The sequence below is a fragment of the Armigeres subalbatus genome, chromosome 3 (assembly GCF_024139115.2).
Source record: "Armigeres subalbatus isolate Guangzhou_Male chromosome 3, GZ_Asu_2, whole genome shotgun sequence".
Taxonomy (NCBI): Eukaryota; Metazoa; Arthropoda; class Insecta; order Diptera; family Culicidae; genus Armigeres; species Armigeres subalbatus.
In genome coordinates, this window is record NC_085141.1 from 72,379,370 (window position 1) to 72,397,897 (window position 18,528).

General features: G+C 42.3%; 1 protein-coding gene across 1 annotated transcript; it reads right to left on the reverse strand.

Moving 5' to 3' along the window:
* Positions 1 to 9,179: 9,179 nt before the first annotated feature.
* Positions 9,180 to 10,058, reverse strand: LOC134221723 (uncharacterized protein K02A2.6-like). The gene has a single exon (XM_062700910.1). It carries the CDS (start codon positions 10,056 to 10,058, stop codon positions 9,180 to 9,182), a length of 879 nt encoding a protein of 292 aa, XP_062556894.1.
* Between the last annotated feature and the right edge of the window lie 8,470 nt (positions 10,059 to 18,528).

An 18,528-nucleotide genomic window follows, 5' to 3' on the forward strand; every position in this document is an offset into this window, starting at 1 on the left:
AGGTACCCGATCGAATAGAGATCGGTACAAGGAAGCAAGAGCAGCCGAAAAACGAATCCACCGCAGGAAGAAAAAAGAGTACGAAGAACAAGTGATTAGTGAGGCGCAGGAAAAAATGGAGCAGAACGATATGCGGAGGTTTTATGAGTCTGTCAATGGCGTGCGGAGAAAGACAGCGCCTTCTCCCGTCATGTGCAACGACCAACAAGGGAATTTGCTGACAGATAAAACTGAAGTGGCTGCCAGGTGGAAGCAACACTTCGAAACTTTGTTGAATGGAGGAAGTGACGGTGCATCGGTGAACAGAATAAATATTAGCGACGATGGACAAGCTGTGGAGTCACCTACACTAGATGAGGATAAAAAAGCTGTTAAAGAGCTGAAAAACAATAAGGCTGCGGGGAAGGACCAGCCCCCGGCTGAACTTCTCAAACATGGCAGTGAGCAGCTGTATGAAGTTCTGCACCATATTATGTCGAAAATATGGGAAGACGAGGAAATGCCTGCAAGCTGGTTGGACGGCCTCATTTGCCCTCTCTTTAAGAAAGGGCATAGACTGGAGTGCGCCAATTACCGAGGAATAACCCTCCTTAATTCGGCATACAAAATTATGTCCCGTATTCTGTTCAACAGATTGAGACCGCTTGAAGAGTTCTTCGTTGGCGAATACCAAGCAGGTTTTCGTGAGGGCCGATTAACGACGGATCAAATGTTTACCCTGAGACAAATCCTTGATAAATTCCGGGAGTACAACTAGCAGACACATCATCTGTTCATTGATTTCAAGGCGGCGTACGATTCAGTGAAACGGAATGAATTATGGCAAATTATGCTTGAACATGGTTTTCCGGCGAAACTGATACGGCTGATTCGTATAACGTTGGACGGATCGAAATCAAGTGTAAGGGTTGCGGATGAAATATCGAAGTCATTTGTTACCTTAGATGGATTGAAGCAGGGTATGCACTCTCGAACCTACTGTTCAATATAGCGCTCTAGGGAGCGATTAGGAGAGCTGGTGTGCAAAGAAGCGGTTATCACAAAATCGCATATGCTCCTGGGATTTGCGGACGATATCGATATTATCGGAATTGATCGAAGTGCCGTGGAAAAGTCTTTTGCGCCTTTTAAGAGGGAGACAGCGAGGATTGGACTCACGATCAATACCAGCAAACGTGGGTTCATTAGTGGTGGTGGTAGTGAAATAGTGCTGGATGGTGAAAAATTTGAAGTGGTAGAAGAATTTGTGTATCTTGGAACATTAGTGACGTGCGATAATGATGTTACCCGCGAGGTGAAAAGGCGTATTGCAGCTGCAAATAGGGCTTATTACGGACTTCGTAACCAGCTTAAGTCCCGTAGTCTGCAAACGAAAACAAAACTCGCGCTGTATACTACTCTGATTCTTCCGGTGGCTTTATACGGCCATGAGACATGGACGTTAAAGGAGGCTGATCGGAGAGCTCTCGGAGTGTTTGAGCGTAAGGTGCTGCGGACAATACTCGGCGGTAAACAGGAGAACGGTATCTGGCGGCGTAGCATGAATCACGAATTGTACCAGGTGTATAAAGGGCTGGATATTATTAAGCTTATACAACACGGCAGACTACGGTGGGCTGGTCACGTTGTTCGTATGCCGGAAGAACGTCAAGCGAAGATAATATTTAGTAGAGAACCCGGAAGAGGCCGCAGGCTTCGTGGAAGGCCGCGTACACGATGGCTTTTTGCAGTTGAAGAGGACCTGAGGGCGCTCAATGTTCAGGGCGACTGGAAGCGATTGGCCCAGGATCGAGTCCAGTGGAGAAGGATACTCCATTCGGCGTAGGTTCATCGAAGAGCTGTAGCCCATCAAGTATCAAGTAAGTAAGATTTTTTTTATTAGAATATCTTCCCGGAATAATGAAATTAGGGATGTGGTCCATTCTTTGAAAAAAGGCATTTTCACGAAGTAAGGAAATGGTAGATGTGTTTTTTTTTCAGAAGCAGACGTTAGCTTGAAATAAGGCAAAAGCAAATGAGTTTCCCTTTTGGGGAGCAGGTGTTTTTCCGCAATAAGGATGAATGTGATCTCTTATTTTGATGTAGGCGAATTTGACCAGAATAAGGAAAATATATATGAGATCCCTTCTCAACCTTCCGGGACTCTCATTGTACTGGATCTCTCACGGAGTCCCGCCGCTCTTGTAAACGACAAGCGTGCTTTTTTCAAAGGTGTTGTACTTTTTACATTGGAGCGAGTCACGGAAGGTTAAGCAATGAGTATCGATTCTTTAACATTTCATCGAAAAACATTTTGCGGATGCGCGGGATCACATTTGGTGGTATGACATTTGATGGATTATAATCTTTTAGAATGACTTTTGTTGGAATGCCATTTTGCAGAGTGTTCCATTAAGAGCTGAGCAGAATGGATACGTTTGCGTACGTTTTGACAGTTTTCCCATGGTAAAACTGTCAAAACGCACGCAAACGTATCCATTCTGCAAAGCTCTTTAGCAAATTAGCATTCCTCATATATTTGTACTGAAGAATAGGGGCAGTTTTGAGGCATATAATTGATTATCTCCTCTCCTTGCATTATAACGGATAGACTTTTTTTCAAAATAATTTTCTTTCGTCTCATACCGGGTAGACAAAAGCATTTAAAGAAGGCATTATCTCCATTCGCATTATTCTGGGCAAACGAATTCATTAAGGAAGGGACATCTACTCGCTTTGTCTTATATAGAACAAATGTTTTTGAAGGAGGCATTATCTCCTAATCTCGCTTTGTACCGGAAGAAGGCATTATCTCCTTTATTCGCTATATATCGGCCAGATAGCATTGCCTTCTTTCACGGCTTAGTTTTCTTCTTCTTCAATGACTCTACTTTGCATCTCGAACTTGGCCTACTTTTCAACTTGGTGTTCTATTAGCATTACCACGGTTATTATGCCCAACAGTTGCATGCGTATGTATCTTGTGTGACGAGTACGATGACTACACAATGCCCAAGGATCCAAGTATGTTTCCCACCCGAAAGCGTCCTAGGCCGGGACGAGAATCGAACTCGCAATCTCCGGATTGGCCATCCTACGTCTTTTCTCACATTTCATATTCAGCATATTCAAATAGAAGAGGGAGGCATTCGGGGAAATGTTTCATTTGGGGAATTGTTATTCGGGGAAATTGCATTCGGAGAATTGGTTTTCGGGGAATTGTCGTACAATCATAGAAGTTTATGTTAAAATAAAGGATTTTTGCCTTTCTCGTATACTAAGTATACGGTAAAGGCTATATGATCGCTCCAAAAACAAACTTTTTATAGAAGGCCCGGAGACCCATAGTGTTATATACCGATCGACTCAGCTCGACGAACTGAGGTGATGTCTGTGTGTGTGTGTGTGTGTGTGTGTGTGTGTGTGTGTGTGTGTGTGTGTGTGTGTGTGTGTGTGTGTGTGTGTGTGTGTGTGTGTGTGTGTGTGTGTGTGTGTGTGTGTGTGTGTGTGTGTGTGTGTGTGTGTGTGTGTGTGTGTGTGTGTGTGTGTGTGTGTGTGTGTGTGTGTGTGTGTGTGTGTGTGTGTGTGTGTGTGTGTGTGTGTGTGTGTGTGTGTGTGTGTGTGTGTGTGTGTGTGTGTGTGTGTGTGTGTGTGTGTGTGTGTGTTCGTCTGTGCGCACCCACCCAAAAAAAATGTCACTCATTTTTCATGCACTTATCCTTAGCTTAGCTTAGCTTTAGCTTAGCTTTGACTGACTACACATATCTATGGTTGCTACTCCGTGATTGACCAGAATCAGTGAAATTGCACAAAGAATCAACTGAATGATTGACTGGGATTGTTCAAGCATTCTCAGTGTGCAAGTTTCAGTGACTCTAAAATTCAAATGATCAATAACGGCGCCGGCCACGTCCTTGTAGTCAGTTAGGAAGAAGGAAGGAATATTAGTAGGTGGTTTTTGCTATTTGAAGACCGTGTTTACCTCTGCGTCTCCACAAAAACCACAGGAAGGATTATCAGTTAAATGGTAGGCATCGTTGGATCTGGATTCACTCTGATAAGCGATACGACCGTGCCATTATTTATACACAGTGATTTTACCTAGCCATTAATCGGGCGCGAAAAGTAGTACAAACTAACTACCGGCCTACCGGGAGCGCAATGCAGAACACAATATTTCGGCCGATCGCGCCATCGTTTTGCTGTCCGAAACAAGAAAAATCTCGCACTGAACTGATTTTTATTACCGGCCGCGCAAAGCAGAACACAATATTTCGGCCGATCGCGCTATCATTCTGCTGTCCGAAACAAGAGAAATCTCGCACTGAACTGATTTTTATTATCCGCCGCGCAAAGCAGAACACAATATTTCGGCCGATCACGCCATCGTTCTGCTGTCCGAAACAAGAGAAATCTCGCACTGAACTGATTTTTATTATCCGCCGCGCAAAGCTGAACACAATATTTCGGCCGATCACGCCATCCGAAACAAGAGAAATCTCGCACTGAACTGATTTTTATTACCGGCCGCGCAAAGCAGAACACAATATTTCGGCCGATCACGCCATCGTTCTGCTGTCCGAAACAAGAAAAATCTCGCACTGAACTGATTTTTATTACCGGCCGCGCAAAGCAGAACACAATATTTCGGCCGATCACGCCATCGTTCTGCTGTCCGAAACAAGAGAAATCTCGCACTGAACTGATTTTTATTATCCGCCGCGCAAAGCTGAACACAATATTTCGGCCGATCACGCCATCCGAAACAAGAGAAATCTCGCACTGAACTGATTTTTATTACCGGCCGCGCAAAGCAGAACACAATATTTCGGCCGATCGCGCTATCATTCTGCTGTCCGAAACAAGAGAAATCTCGCACTGAACTGATTTTTATTATCCGCCGCGCAAAGCAGAACACAATATTTCGGCCGATCACGCCATCGTTCTGCTGTCCGAAACAAGAAAAATCTCGCACTGAACTGATTTTTATTACCGGCCGCGCAAAGCAGAACACAATAATTCGGCCGATCGCGCCATCATTCTGCTGTCCGAAACAAGAGAAATCTCGCACTGAACTGATTTTTATTATCCGCCGCGCAAAGCAGAACACAATATTTCGGCCGATCACGCCATCGTTCTGCTGTCCGAAACAAGAGAAATCTCGCACTGAACTGATTTTTATTACCGGCCGCGCAAAGCAGAACACAATATTTCGGCCGATCGCGCTATCATTCTGCTATCCGAAACAAGAGAAATCTCGCATTGAACTCTCATTTTTCATGCACTTATCCTTAACCGATTTACTCGCAACAGGCATTCGACGCAGGATACTCTGCCATTGTTTCCTATTGAAAATTGGTCAGATCGGACTATGGGCTCGGAAGTTATGGCCAAAATACCACTTTTTTATAGAAAAATTGAGTAAAAAAATGTCACTCATTTTTCAGGCACATATCCTTAGTCGATTTACTCGCAACAAATTGCATTCGACGCAAGATACTCTACCATTGCTTCCTATTGAAAATTGGGCAGATCGGACTATGGGCTCAAGAGTAATGGCCAAAATACTATTTTTATAATGCACGAGAAAGGCACCATTACCGCTAGGTGGATTAATCAGGGTTTTTTATATCACTCTTGGTTTTTTCGCGATTTAACACACCAACTCTTACCGAATTAGATAGCAACGGAATCTTTAAAAACCAACGACATAGGTATCGTACGTTTTTCTTAACGTATAACTAACCCAAGAAATATCCAAGCGTAAAAATTGTGCAGGGATCCGTTAAATTCTTCTTGCCAATGTTTGTCCCCCTCAATAAAACTGTAAAAAAATATATTCAAAGAGCCAAGCATGTTGTCCTATCTACAAGTTACCAACAAACCGACTAACTAACCAGCAGTGCTCGATTGAGTTCGAGCTCATCTATTTAATCAGTGTTCCGAGTTCGGAGTGAATAACTTTCCCCATTACTCTTTTGCCACCTTCTTATGCTCCTAACGTTATCTGAACTTTTCTCGACCAAAAACTTTGCAATCAGGAAGAGGTTGTCTTTGAATCGGCAGATTTGCAGAACGAAAGTTCGTCAGAAAGAAAAAAATATGCAAGAATCAACTGGAAAGCAACACACAGTGAGACCGCACTACGAAACAAACAAAAAGAATTTAACCAACTATCACAATCCTGTTTCGCCTAGAAACATCCTACAGTGTATGTAGAGTAAAAAACCTTGCCCAGTCGAATGTAATTACGAGTTGCAACAAACTGTAAACCGGAAATCTGTAATTTGGTTTTCAGCAAATTTTCGTTCGAAAACTTCGGTACTCAACCTACACCGATGGGCCATTCAAAAATTATGCCCAACGTTTATGAGAGGAAATGGTTTCTTTGCGCTTCTGGAGTGGCATCATTGTATGTCGAGTTAACGATACGGTTTACGTCTCAGATTAGCTACTGGTTGCTGTGAATAAATACGACTCGACGAATTTTCAATATAAAGATTATAATTATCCGTATGAGCTATTTCATGTGAGGCCAAAACTAAGGCTGACCTGAATTCTCGCTCCATTTGCCGTAACCCTAATATTTTTTTTTAAAAACGATTAAGGGTGGAAATCCTAAAACATTGATAGACGCCATACTTGAATAACCCCCAAACGGTTGCTACTGTGAGCAAAACCGAACCAGCGAGGGTCGGAAGTGATTGGACTGCACTGCGAAATCTCGTTACAAATTGAATGCAAAATTTAACTATTCTTCAAGCAAAAACCACTGCAAATGAGCAATGCTCGTCGTCGTTGTAGTTACCGTAAAACGGAGAACATTTTGGCAAGGCACGATACCGATTGAATTCGGAACAGTACTGGTCAAGTTAGGGCTCGTGTTTTGGAGTTATTTTATTCATATTTCTAGATTGCTTTGAGAATAGGTCGTATGTGCAAAAGAGAGATTCTCTTTGTTCACGCTCTCTTTCGCTAATGGTTCGGCAAGTTTAGCATTTTCTGCTACATTTTCACTTTAGCACGCTAGACAAAGTTATTGTCTTTAGATATCTGCCAAAAAATCCAACATAAATTTGTGTATAGCTTTGTAATAATCGAAAGAGAATGTAACCGAAGAGAGGCTCTCTTTTGCACATACGACCTATTCTCAAAGCACTCTAGATTTTATCTAGGGGAACCTGCTCCGATTTCCAACTATGCAGGGGAACTGTTCCGTTTTCCATCTCACTGAACATATATTCATCTCATCGCAAAACAAAGAAATACAGCACCAATATCGTCGCTTCTTTTTGCTAACACACGTGTTTACTGCACACGATGGGCCACGCCGGGAAATTAGGAGGAACTATTTTTTTTTACCATGAAGATGATATTTTAGGAACAAAGTGTCTTCAGCAAAGTAGAAGCTTATCATTTAAGCTTTATTTTGAAGTTTGTTGGAATAGGGTGGTCCCACTATATTTTGAGACAAATTCTCTAACTTCTATATTTCTAATTTAAGCATTGTACGATGTTCTAGAAAGTTGTTCCTTATTTGATTTTGAGGCACTTTGCTGAAGAAACCATTGTCGTACGTCGCACAGTGGTGCGTTTGGCTAAAATCGTGAACTTTTTTTTTACCACTTCAGGGTGTTATTTTTTGGCATCGGTGTATTCGGGAATAAATTTTAGAAAAATATGGCGCATCGAATGACGAAAAGTTGTAGTTCCAATTTTTGCCACAGGTGGCGCTGCAAAATGTAACTTCTTTAATAAACGATTTTTAAATATGGTGTCTTTGGCAAAGTTGTAGTGTAAATTATTATGAATTTTATCTATCATCGTTTTTGAAATACCGGCGTGGACAGACCCTAAAATAACTGCATTAAAAGACATTTTCGAAACTAACAGTTTCAGGTCAATAAAATGTTCTACAAAAATGTATATATAATCAAAATAGACCACTTTCTGGAAGATACCAGGGATGTTTTTTGCAAACATGACTTGTTATCGGCGATTTAAGGTCGAAAATAGTGATATTTGAAGACTTCATATGCAACAGAGGGGCAAGGAAATCCCCACAGGATTTAAAATATCTGGTCTGTAGTTTCATATGCGTATAATTATGTCTGTCTCCACGTGTATCCAAACAAATTTCATAAATCGACATTTTCAACTGATATTTATATAATAATTGAGATTACACCACACTGCATACCACGCTGTTGAATGTTGATGTCAAAAAAAGTGCAGCGTGAAGCTATTTTTCTGTTCTCTTCATCCAATTATTTCACACAATGCAAATCTGACGTCATACGCTCTAGGGATGTCCTAAAATCCCGAATAATCGATTAGTAATTAATCGATTACTATTTATTCTTATTGAATCGATTCATCGGTGGGTAATAATCGATTTAAAATTAATCGATTATCACAACGATTAATCGAAGTAATCGATTAATTTGCGACATCACTACAGTCCTTTCCCGATTTTGGCAACACGACCGGAATTTAATATTGCCAAAATGGGGATGTTGCCAAAAACGGGAAAAAAATTTCATATAAAATTTCAATTTTTTTTTGTTTGTTAGATTGAAGCTAAATACTTAGAATATCTACTACAAAGAATGCGGAGTGTGTTTGAGTGATGCATGTGCATCATAATCGTCATTTTTGCGATATTCATAACTTGAAGATTGTAGCTCAAACAAAATTGAAACAAACTCAAGAATGGCAATCAAATCAGGTATAACCTTCCGAACACAACTCTTGAACTTCAGTCTACTTAGACGCGCGAGTACTTACGTCCGATTGCCGTCGGTACCTCCACTCAACTGCCAACCAGCAATTCCCGCGCAGTTCATTCGCTCATTCGTGCACCGATTCTCCCAAACTCTCCACTTACACGCTTAACGCTATTTCACCAGTTTGCATCATTTCATAATCAATATAGAAAACTAGAGTAACATGTGGAATGGCCCTACCACATCTCTACATCCCTCTCTTAGTCCAAATAAAAAAAGGAAAAAATATTTTAGTTCAACTTTCAAATGTTTATTTCAAGTAAATTTCACAAAAAATATTTTAAACGTTTGGAAAGATATTATGAGTCGTACCGAGCTGGTAGTTTGATCACTCTGGAAGGGCGTTTTGTTGTAGGCTCTTCTGCTTCTGTAACTTTTGCCACCCGCTTCTTTGATTTTGCAACTATTGTTGATTCAGCCGGCACACATTCTGGTACATCGTCGGGCTTCATCATCTGCCTTTGGCCATTTTCTTAAATGAGTCACGCATCTACGATACTGCACACCCTCAGCATTCTCGACAATCACATCATTACCAGTCCGTTGGACAACTGTGAAACGCTCGAGTAAGAAATTTGGTTCTAACTTTCCGCAATCGTATTTCTTCAACATGACGGAGTCTCCTACCTCTATGGAAGATGGCTTTGCATGCCTACGCTCATCCGCGTAGAGCTTTCCTTTACATTTCTTTATTGCATCGGTATCGCGTATGCTTTCATCACGATGCAATCCCGGTTCCGTTCTCAGTGATGGAAATAGGCACTTTATTGGACGACCCATCAATAGCTCCATCGGACGCTTTTCTGTCACAGAATGTGGTGTAGTGTTGTGCATATGGACGTAATCCTGAACGGATTTTCGCCAGTCTGTGCCAGTTGCCTTGGCAATCCTTAATGCTCTCAAAATTCCTCTATTTTGGCGCTCCACCATCCCGTTCATTTGCGGCCAGTAGGGGATGGTGTGGATGAGCTGTATGTTCTTGCTCAAGCAATATTCAGAGAATTCTTCGCTCGCATATGGCGGCCCATTGTCGCAACGAATCGTTTCTGGATAGGTTTGTTCCATAAATACGCCCTCGAGTGCCTCAATCGTCTTCGAAGCATTTGTCTCTTTCATTTCAATTACTTTAACGAAACGACTAAAATAGTCCACGATGACTAGGAATGTTGCAAACCCTTTTGCTGAAAAGAAATCAATAGCGATTCTCTGCCAGGCTCTTTCCGGCATTTCCGTTCGTAGCATAGCATAGGTTCTGGTGGGTTTTCTCTGCGAACTACTGCGCATCCATAACATTCTTCTATTTTACCTGTTACGTCACGATCCATTCAAGGCCACCATAAGCTTTCTCTGAGATTTCGGCGCATAGAAACTACGCCTGGATGACCTCGATGAGCAATGTCTAAGGTTCTCGCCCTTAGTTTCCGTGGTAGAACAATCCGTTCGTCTCGAACCACAATACCGCCAAGAACTCCTAATTCCTCATCGTTTTCGGTTTCACATTTGATCTCAGCCAATGTTATTGCTGACAAGTTTTCTCCCACAGCAAACAAAAAATGTTCAGCACTATTGTCAAATGCTGGGCCTTCCTGTGTAACAAGACGCGATAGAATGTCAGAAATGTTCGCGGATCCTGGAACATACTTTATCTCGAAATCGTACGGCTGAAGACGTAGAGCCCAGCCTTCTGCTCTGGAACAGGCTCGACGTCCTGTCTGATGTTTCCCTCCGTATATGTACTCTAAGGTCTTGTGATCGGTAAAGATCGTAAAGTGCAATCCAAACAAATAGAAATACAGTTTTTCAACTGCCCATACGACCGCAAGAGCTTCACGCTGGGTTTGAGGGTAGATTCTCTCCGACGCGGTTAACCCTTTTGAGGCGAAACTAACAATTCGTGCCGTACCTTTTCCATCCCTTTGGACCAGCACAGCACCTAACCCGACAGGAGAGGCGTCCACATAGAGTTCGGTACTGTCTTCAGGGTCAAAGAATCCAAGCTTCCGTACATTGTTGGATAGCTCAGTCCGCAGATCATCGAAAGCATTTTCCTGGTCTGCTCCGAATGACTCGACCTCGCCTCGAATAAATTGTCTCAATGGTTCCGTTCTTGTCGATAGCCGTGGAATGAAATGCCCGACGAAATTAATCAGGCCAAGGAAGCTGCGAACCTCTTCCTTCGTTTCAGGCTTTCGAAAGTTTTTGATCGCATGGATCTTTTCATCCGAGGGACAAATACCTGCCGCACTGACCTTGAAGCCTAATATTTTAAGTTCCTCTACCCGGTAAACACATTTGTTCTGATTCAGCATAGCATTGTTCGAGTTCAACACCGACAGCACCTCTTGCAATCGTATGTCGTGCTCTTCCAAATTCCTGCCAGCTACTACGATATCATCGATATATCTAGACTAACATTTGGAAAGGGCGTAACAGCCAAAATTTATTCTTTCTGATTCTTCGTCTACATATAAAGCTATATATGTACACAAAGAATCAGAAGGAATAAATTTTGGCTGTTACGCCCTTTTCAAATGTTGGTCTAGATATATAATAACTCCCTCAATGCCAGCTAGCATTTCTGTCATGATCCGCTGAAAGATATCGGGTGCGCACGTTATCCCAAACATGAGTCTAAAATATTGATAAAACTGAGTAAATGAATTACATTGTGCATTAGACATCAAACCTCTTAAATCGCATTAACCCTCTCGCTGTCATAAACGTAGTAACTCCTCTAGAATCCGGATGTAGTTCCACATGGTGGAAAGCTGATGTTATGTCCAGTCTTGAGAAAATCTTCGATCCTCTTAGCTTATTAAGGAATGTATCAATTACTGGTAGCGGGTAGTGTTCACGCTGAATAGCTTCATTTGGATACCTCATGTTAATGCAAAGACGAACATCGTCTTTGCCTTTAGGAACAACTACCATTGGGGATATCCATTCCGGTGGGCCTTCAACCTTCTCTATAACATCAGTGCGTAGTAGTTCCAATATTTTGGCGTCAACTTTTTGCTCCATAGCCACAGGGACCCTCAAATAGGAAATCAGCTTCGGTGTAACACTCTTATCGACAGACAATTTTATCTGGACATTAGGGAACTTGGGGAACGGCTCAATCTTTGTTTCGATATGGTCAACATCAAGCCCCACCTTCAGTAATCTAAGTTCTTCTGATGTTCTTTTGCTTAACAATGATTTGGTAGCTCCTTTGACCACAAAAAACTCTGCGTAACTTTGCGGCTTTGACGGGTTTACTGAGATGTAAGCCTCGAAAACAGTCAGAACACACAACGAGCTGCTGCTTGCATACGCTGTGAAACTAAGCTCACAGTGAGACCTTCGGTTATAAATCTTTGCCTTTCCGTCAATAAACTTCTGCCAAACTTCTTCAGTAACTGTATTGATAGCTGATCCTGAATCTATAAGAAATTCGATCGGGAGTTTGTCGACAATGCATGTGATGAGACCGTCCTTCAACCCCGTGAAAATCTTATTCACCTGGTAAGCAACGGAAAAATAACTATCAGATCAATCGGTACTATTTTGCATCTTTTTTTTTTATTTGAATTCAAGGGTACAAATCGTACATTTCAGATCAAAATAATACATCAATGAAATAGAAGTAAAAGTCACTCTACCTTCGAAACATCCTCCGGTTTTGGGCGGCGGGGAATTTCCTCCTTCCAACCATCTATGTCTGACAGGGCATTAGTTTCCATGGATGACCGCTTCCAAGTTGTTGGGCGATGTTCAACTTTACCACGTCGGCACTTCCGTGCGAAGTGACCAGTTCCATTACACTGATGACACCGTGATCCAAGAGCGGGACATCGAGGATAGTTAGCGTCGTGATTCCAGGACCCACAGCGATCGCACTCACCACGTGAACGAATGTTTGTCGCTCGACCGCCAAATTTGGATCCCTTCGAAAAGCTCTTCTGATCCGCCGAACGACGGCGTCCACTGTTCGACTGCTGTCCTTCATCAAACATGGAGCCTTCAGGAAGACGGTTACGAGATCCTGCTTGACGAGTCCTGTCTTGCTTCACCGTTGCGATGGTCTCCTCCTGTCTGAACGGTTTGGCCTTTTCTCTTTGCTGCATCAAAACTTCTCGGTTGATCGCGTAACTTGTCAAATCGTCCAGATCCATAACGCCCTCCAAGCCTTTGTCTCGGACCCGCTCATCGTGTGCTCCCATTGTGATTTGATGAAGTATTTCATTTTCTTCGCGTTCTCCAAAATCGCATCGAGCTGCTTGTGTCCGCAATTTCAACACAAACTTGTTAAAGGATTCGTTCCCCGCTTGCTTCAAGGAACGGAAAAGCTCGAGCTCCACACGGTCATTCCTCTTTCCAACAAAGAACTTGTTAAGCCTCTTGACGGCGTTGTCGTATTCCGGAATTTCCGGTGGCATCAAAGGTACTCTCACCGGTTCCGGAATTATTTCGTCTGATACTGGCTTCAAATTGTTCCGCTCGATAATTATCATCCTGCTCTGGTGATATCTATCGCGAACAGTGATCTTGTCAGATTCGATGATAGCTCGAATGCTGACTGTTTGAATTTTCGCAAGACAGATTTCGAACTACTCCGGCGCAAATTATCCCTATTTGACTGGAATGCTTTGAATGACTTGGATATTGACACAGCGGTTGGCCGTTTTAACTGTTTCCTCAGTGACTGTGTATTTGCCTCCGTACCGAAGCGCCAACCTCCAAGAAAACCACCATGGACTAATGCTACGCTACGCAACCTCAAACGGGAACGTGCTAGGACTCTTCGTGCCCTGACTAATTGACGTTGTGCTATCACTAAACGAAATTTCTCAATCGCTAGTAATTGTTATCGCCGCTATAACAAGCATCTTTACAAGCAGTATGTGTGTCGCATGCAGCATAATCTTCGCCGTCATCCCAAGGGATTCTGGTCGTTCGTCAATACAAAGAGGAAAGAAAACGGACTACCGTCAAGAGTGTTTCTTGACAATGATGTTGCCTTGAATGTCGAGGACAAATGTAATCTCTTCGCCAAACACTTTTCGACCGTCTTTTCTAATGCTTTGCCATCTCAAGCTGACATCGCAAGAGCAGCGAGAGATGTACCTAACAATGTCATCAGCATGGATGTTTTTACCGTTGAAACTGATATGGTTGTCTCGGCGATAAATAGGATAAAAATCGTCCTTTTTAGCAGGCCCTAGTACTATACCATCAGCGGTTCTAAAAAAGTGTTCCGATATCTTGGCTATCCCTCTGTGCATGCTTTTCAACTTATCACTCCGTCAGCAAAAGTTTCCTACTCATTGGAAGTGCTCTACCATGTTTCCGGTGTACAAGAAAGGAGACAAATGCTACGTGAGAAACTACTGAGGCATTACTTCTCTTGACGTCGAATCAAAAGTGTTCGAGTCACTGATCTACGAAAAATTGTTTGCCTTATGCAAAAACTACATCAGTTCGTATCAACATGGCTTCTTTCCGGTCGATCCGTAGAAACGAATCTTGTCAGTTTTACATCATATTGTATGGATAATATGCGCAAAAGCCTCCAAGCCGTGTATACTGATCTACCAGCAGCATTTGATAAAGTGAATCACGACATACTGCTTGCAAAACTTAGAAAAATGGGATGTTCTACAACATTCTGCAACTGGCTTCGATCATATCTAGTGCAACGTCAAGTGACCGTCATCATTGGAGATCACTCATCCCATTGTTTTTCGAACGGCTCCGGAGTCCCCAAGGAAGCACGCTGGGTCCATTGCTGTTTTCGCTCTTCGTGAATGACGTAACTTTTATCCTGCAGCGTGGAGGCCTGCTGTTGATGTTTGCAGACGATCTCAAATTATACATCGTTATTCGAAATCTGGCGGACTGCCAAGAATTGCAGAAGCTCCTGGATTTATTCAAATGTTGGTGTGAGCGTAATATGATGGTCCTGGCTGTTTCAAAGTGTTACGTAATAAGCTTTCATCGCACTGCCGAAACCGTGGTTTTCGATTATAGTATCGCAGGAACAACTTTACAACGTGTGGATCATGTTAAAGATCTAGGCGTCGTGTTGGATGACAGGCTAACTTTCAGACGCCATTTTTCAACTACGATCGACAAAGCGAATCGCCAGCTTGGTTTTATTTTTAAAACCTCAAATGAATTCCGCGATCCTTTATGCTACAAAGCCTTGTACTGCTCATTGGTACGCTCTCAACTCGAATTTGCTTCTGCTGTCTGGAATCCATATCAAGCTGTTTGGACTGCTCGGTTCGAAGCTGTGCAACGCAAGTTCGTACGATATGCCCTGCGCCATCTCCCATGGACGGACCCGCTGAATTTACCACCGTATGCTGATCGCTGTAGTCTGCTGGGGCTAGATGCTCTTGATAAGCGGAGAAACGTGGCGCAAGCCGTTTTCATCGCCAAACTTCTGTTATCCGAGTACGACGTGCCAGATTTGTTGGGAAAATTCCATTGTATGCACCCTCACGATCCCTTCGACCTCGAGATTTGCTCTTTGAAGAAAGGCATAACACTAATTATGCTGCCAATAGCTGCTTTGTCGCTATGATCCGCCATTTCAACGAGGTGTCGGACCAATTCGACTTCAACATCAGTTCATCCGCGTTTCGTCAACGGCTAAACAGATTTTTTATCAACTGACCTTTAGTTTTAAGTTTTCATGTAGACGACACAGTCAGATGAAATAAGCAAAATAAAAAAAAAAAAAAAAATAAAATAAAAAAAAAATTGTAGAAGATGGATTGCAATCCTCTACCACCGTATGCCAACATCGTCATCGACTTCTCGTGTTGTGACTCAATCTTTCTCATCTCAGCAATGAGCTCAAAAGATCTGTGCCATTCTTCCCATTCTCTTCTCATATCTTGAGAATCAACCGTGGCATTGAACGATGCCAGTGACCAGCGTTGTCCGCCGTCCTCAGTCATCTGAAATTGTCGCAAATCAGAAAAAAGTCCATAAGACAAAACTCCTCAAAATTAAATTTCACTTAATATTTATAGGTAATGGTTTTGCAAACTGCTAATTGTTTTCACTTTTGAGCCATCATTTTTTTCGAGTTTTGCATTTCATCGTCATCATCATCAAAATCCCCATTGTCATTAATACTTCGGGTATCTAACATCATTTCGCTTTCAATTGACCTCTTCTTCAGTGCTTCGGTATTCTTTCGAGTCCACCATCTTGTTTCAGAGCACTTCGATTCAAGCGGACTCTCTTTCTTTTCCAACTGGGCGCTTCGGCTTCCAACCGGACCCGCCATCTTTTCACCTTGTAAAAAAAAAATTTCAAACCGTCAATCGGGAGGGCGCTTTGGCTTTCAACCAGCCCCGCCATCTTTTCATCATAATAGTTCCAGCTTCCAATGAACTCCACATCATCAATTTCACTGGGTGCGCTTCGGCTTTCAACCGAACCCGCCATCTTTTATTTTGATATTAAAACGCATTTCCACTTCGAAGTAATTCTATTTTCCATAGCACTACGACAATCAATCAGCCGTTTTTCCACAACACGATTAGCGATAAAACCACTTCCCACCATGTAAACGCGGAAAAAAAAATTGCATCGCAAAGAAAACTCACCATTATTCGTTCCGGCTGCGCCAATTTGTACAATCCGAACAATCAGGTATAACCTTCCGAACACAACTCTTAAACTTCAGTCTACTTAGACGCGCGAGTACTTACGTCCGATTGCCGTCGGTACCTCCACTCAACTGCCAACCAGCAATTCCCGCGCAGTTCATTCGCTCATTCGTGCACCGATTCTCCCAAACTCTCCACTTACACGCTTAACGCTATTTCACCAGTTTGCATCATTTCATAATCAATATAGAAACCTAGAGTAACATGTGGAATGGCCCTACCACATCTCTACACTAATTAGCCAATTTCATAATACAAATTTAATAATAATTAATATTTGAAATGAACAATAGCGTCGGCCATGTCCTTACAAAAATTGTAGTGATAAAAAAAGTTTATATAGTAGTCCATTGAAATGCTGACTTCAATCTGGCATCTCATATAAACTTTAGTCCACCGAAAATGCTTGTTTTTATCATAATTCACTATATAAATCAAATAGCCATCCGACGGATACAAGATGACTAAATGTGCTACAAATTTCGGATTCTTATATAATGGATTTTGATAGAGGCAAACTTTCTTGTGGTCGGTATGATTGAGAGTAAAGTTCTGTGCACTATTTTTGTTGACATTATGAAAAAAAAGAACGCAAGGCATAAGAAGTTTCATTGTTTTAGTAAATGGTAACGGAAATCTGCATTCTGCACATCGGTCAAGCGTAGTGCGAGTATGGGTTAACTACACTCGACTCACTAAAACCAAATCCCTTTGCACTAGTCGGTTTCCTAGCACTCAACCCAGTAATATTTCAGGCGGCAATGATTGATCCATGAGCACTGTGTGCACCTCGCACTTCGAGTGATAGCGTGGCCGAGTGGAAGCTGGTGGACCATTTGCGGCATGCCACCTTTGACACTCGATAGCAGTCAACCTACTGATGCTCGCTGCAGGGAGGGAAAACGCGCACTTGGAGTAAAAATGGTTCTCTACAACGATTTGACAGGCACAAGAAGGCGAGGTGTGCAGCGATCAAGGTGGATCGATCAGGTGGAAGAGGATTTACGAACCCTCCGTAGACTGCGTGACTGGTAACGTACAGCAGTGGACGGAGATGACTGTAATGTACCGTATAGGCCACTCCGGCCTTAGGCTGAAGAAATAATAATAAAACCACATGGGACGCATTACTCGCCTATCGAAGCAGCTAGATTTACACCAGCGATCTTGTGGGAACTTCACAAGAGCCACTTCTGATACTTCGCCATCAAAACAGAATACTCGAGAGTAGAAATTGGAAGTGTAAGTAAGTCTTGTGAGCATTGATCTATTGCAATCTATGCTACATCCATAGCCAATGAGTGAACTGCCTCACTCGGATGTATGCCAAACAACGAGTAGCAGCGATCGTTGCTGTGATAAACAATGAGCAACACCGTCTAACAAGCCAAGCCGTGGTGAGGTATCCATGTAAGCAACGATAAGATAGTCGAGAGAAAGTATCGACGCCTCCCATTCGGTGTACTAGAGTTCCAGACTCATAGATGTCTTCATTTTTAGAATGCTTGAATGGCTTCTGCTATCAGCGCACCGGAACGACGCTCATTGTTGTGTTACCAAGTGATTCGCTTCACTCAATAGGCTTCCATTGGTGAGTGTTAAAAACCATTAAACGGTAAATCATCTAACTCCAATTTCAAAGATCTAAGGAAGCTCATAACTTGCCCCGCGGAAAAGCATCAAGTTGGCTTAGATTAACCCGTTTTTTCTCATGATCTGATTTTTTTCAATGCCTGCTTGAGAGCCTTACAATTACATGTTACCAAACTCTTACCATTACTGTTGAACTGTAGGTAAGCATCCTGGAATCAAAAGGCTCGTTATGCAATTTACACATCAGGAAAATGGAAAAGCCAACAGTGTTCTGATGTTAATCGCTAGATAAATTTGTGTAAATTTTAAACAATAAGATTCTTTGAAATAAAATTGTTGCTTATTTTCTATATGGAAATTCAGCAGAAAGACAGATAAAATGACATTTTCTCGGCGCGTAATGAGCAAAACGACTTGATGGCTAAACAGCGCATTTAGAAAATCGAATGTGCCAATCACTAGCAATTAAACCTACTGGGATTGCTTGTTCCTGGATCACTCAA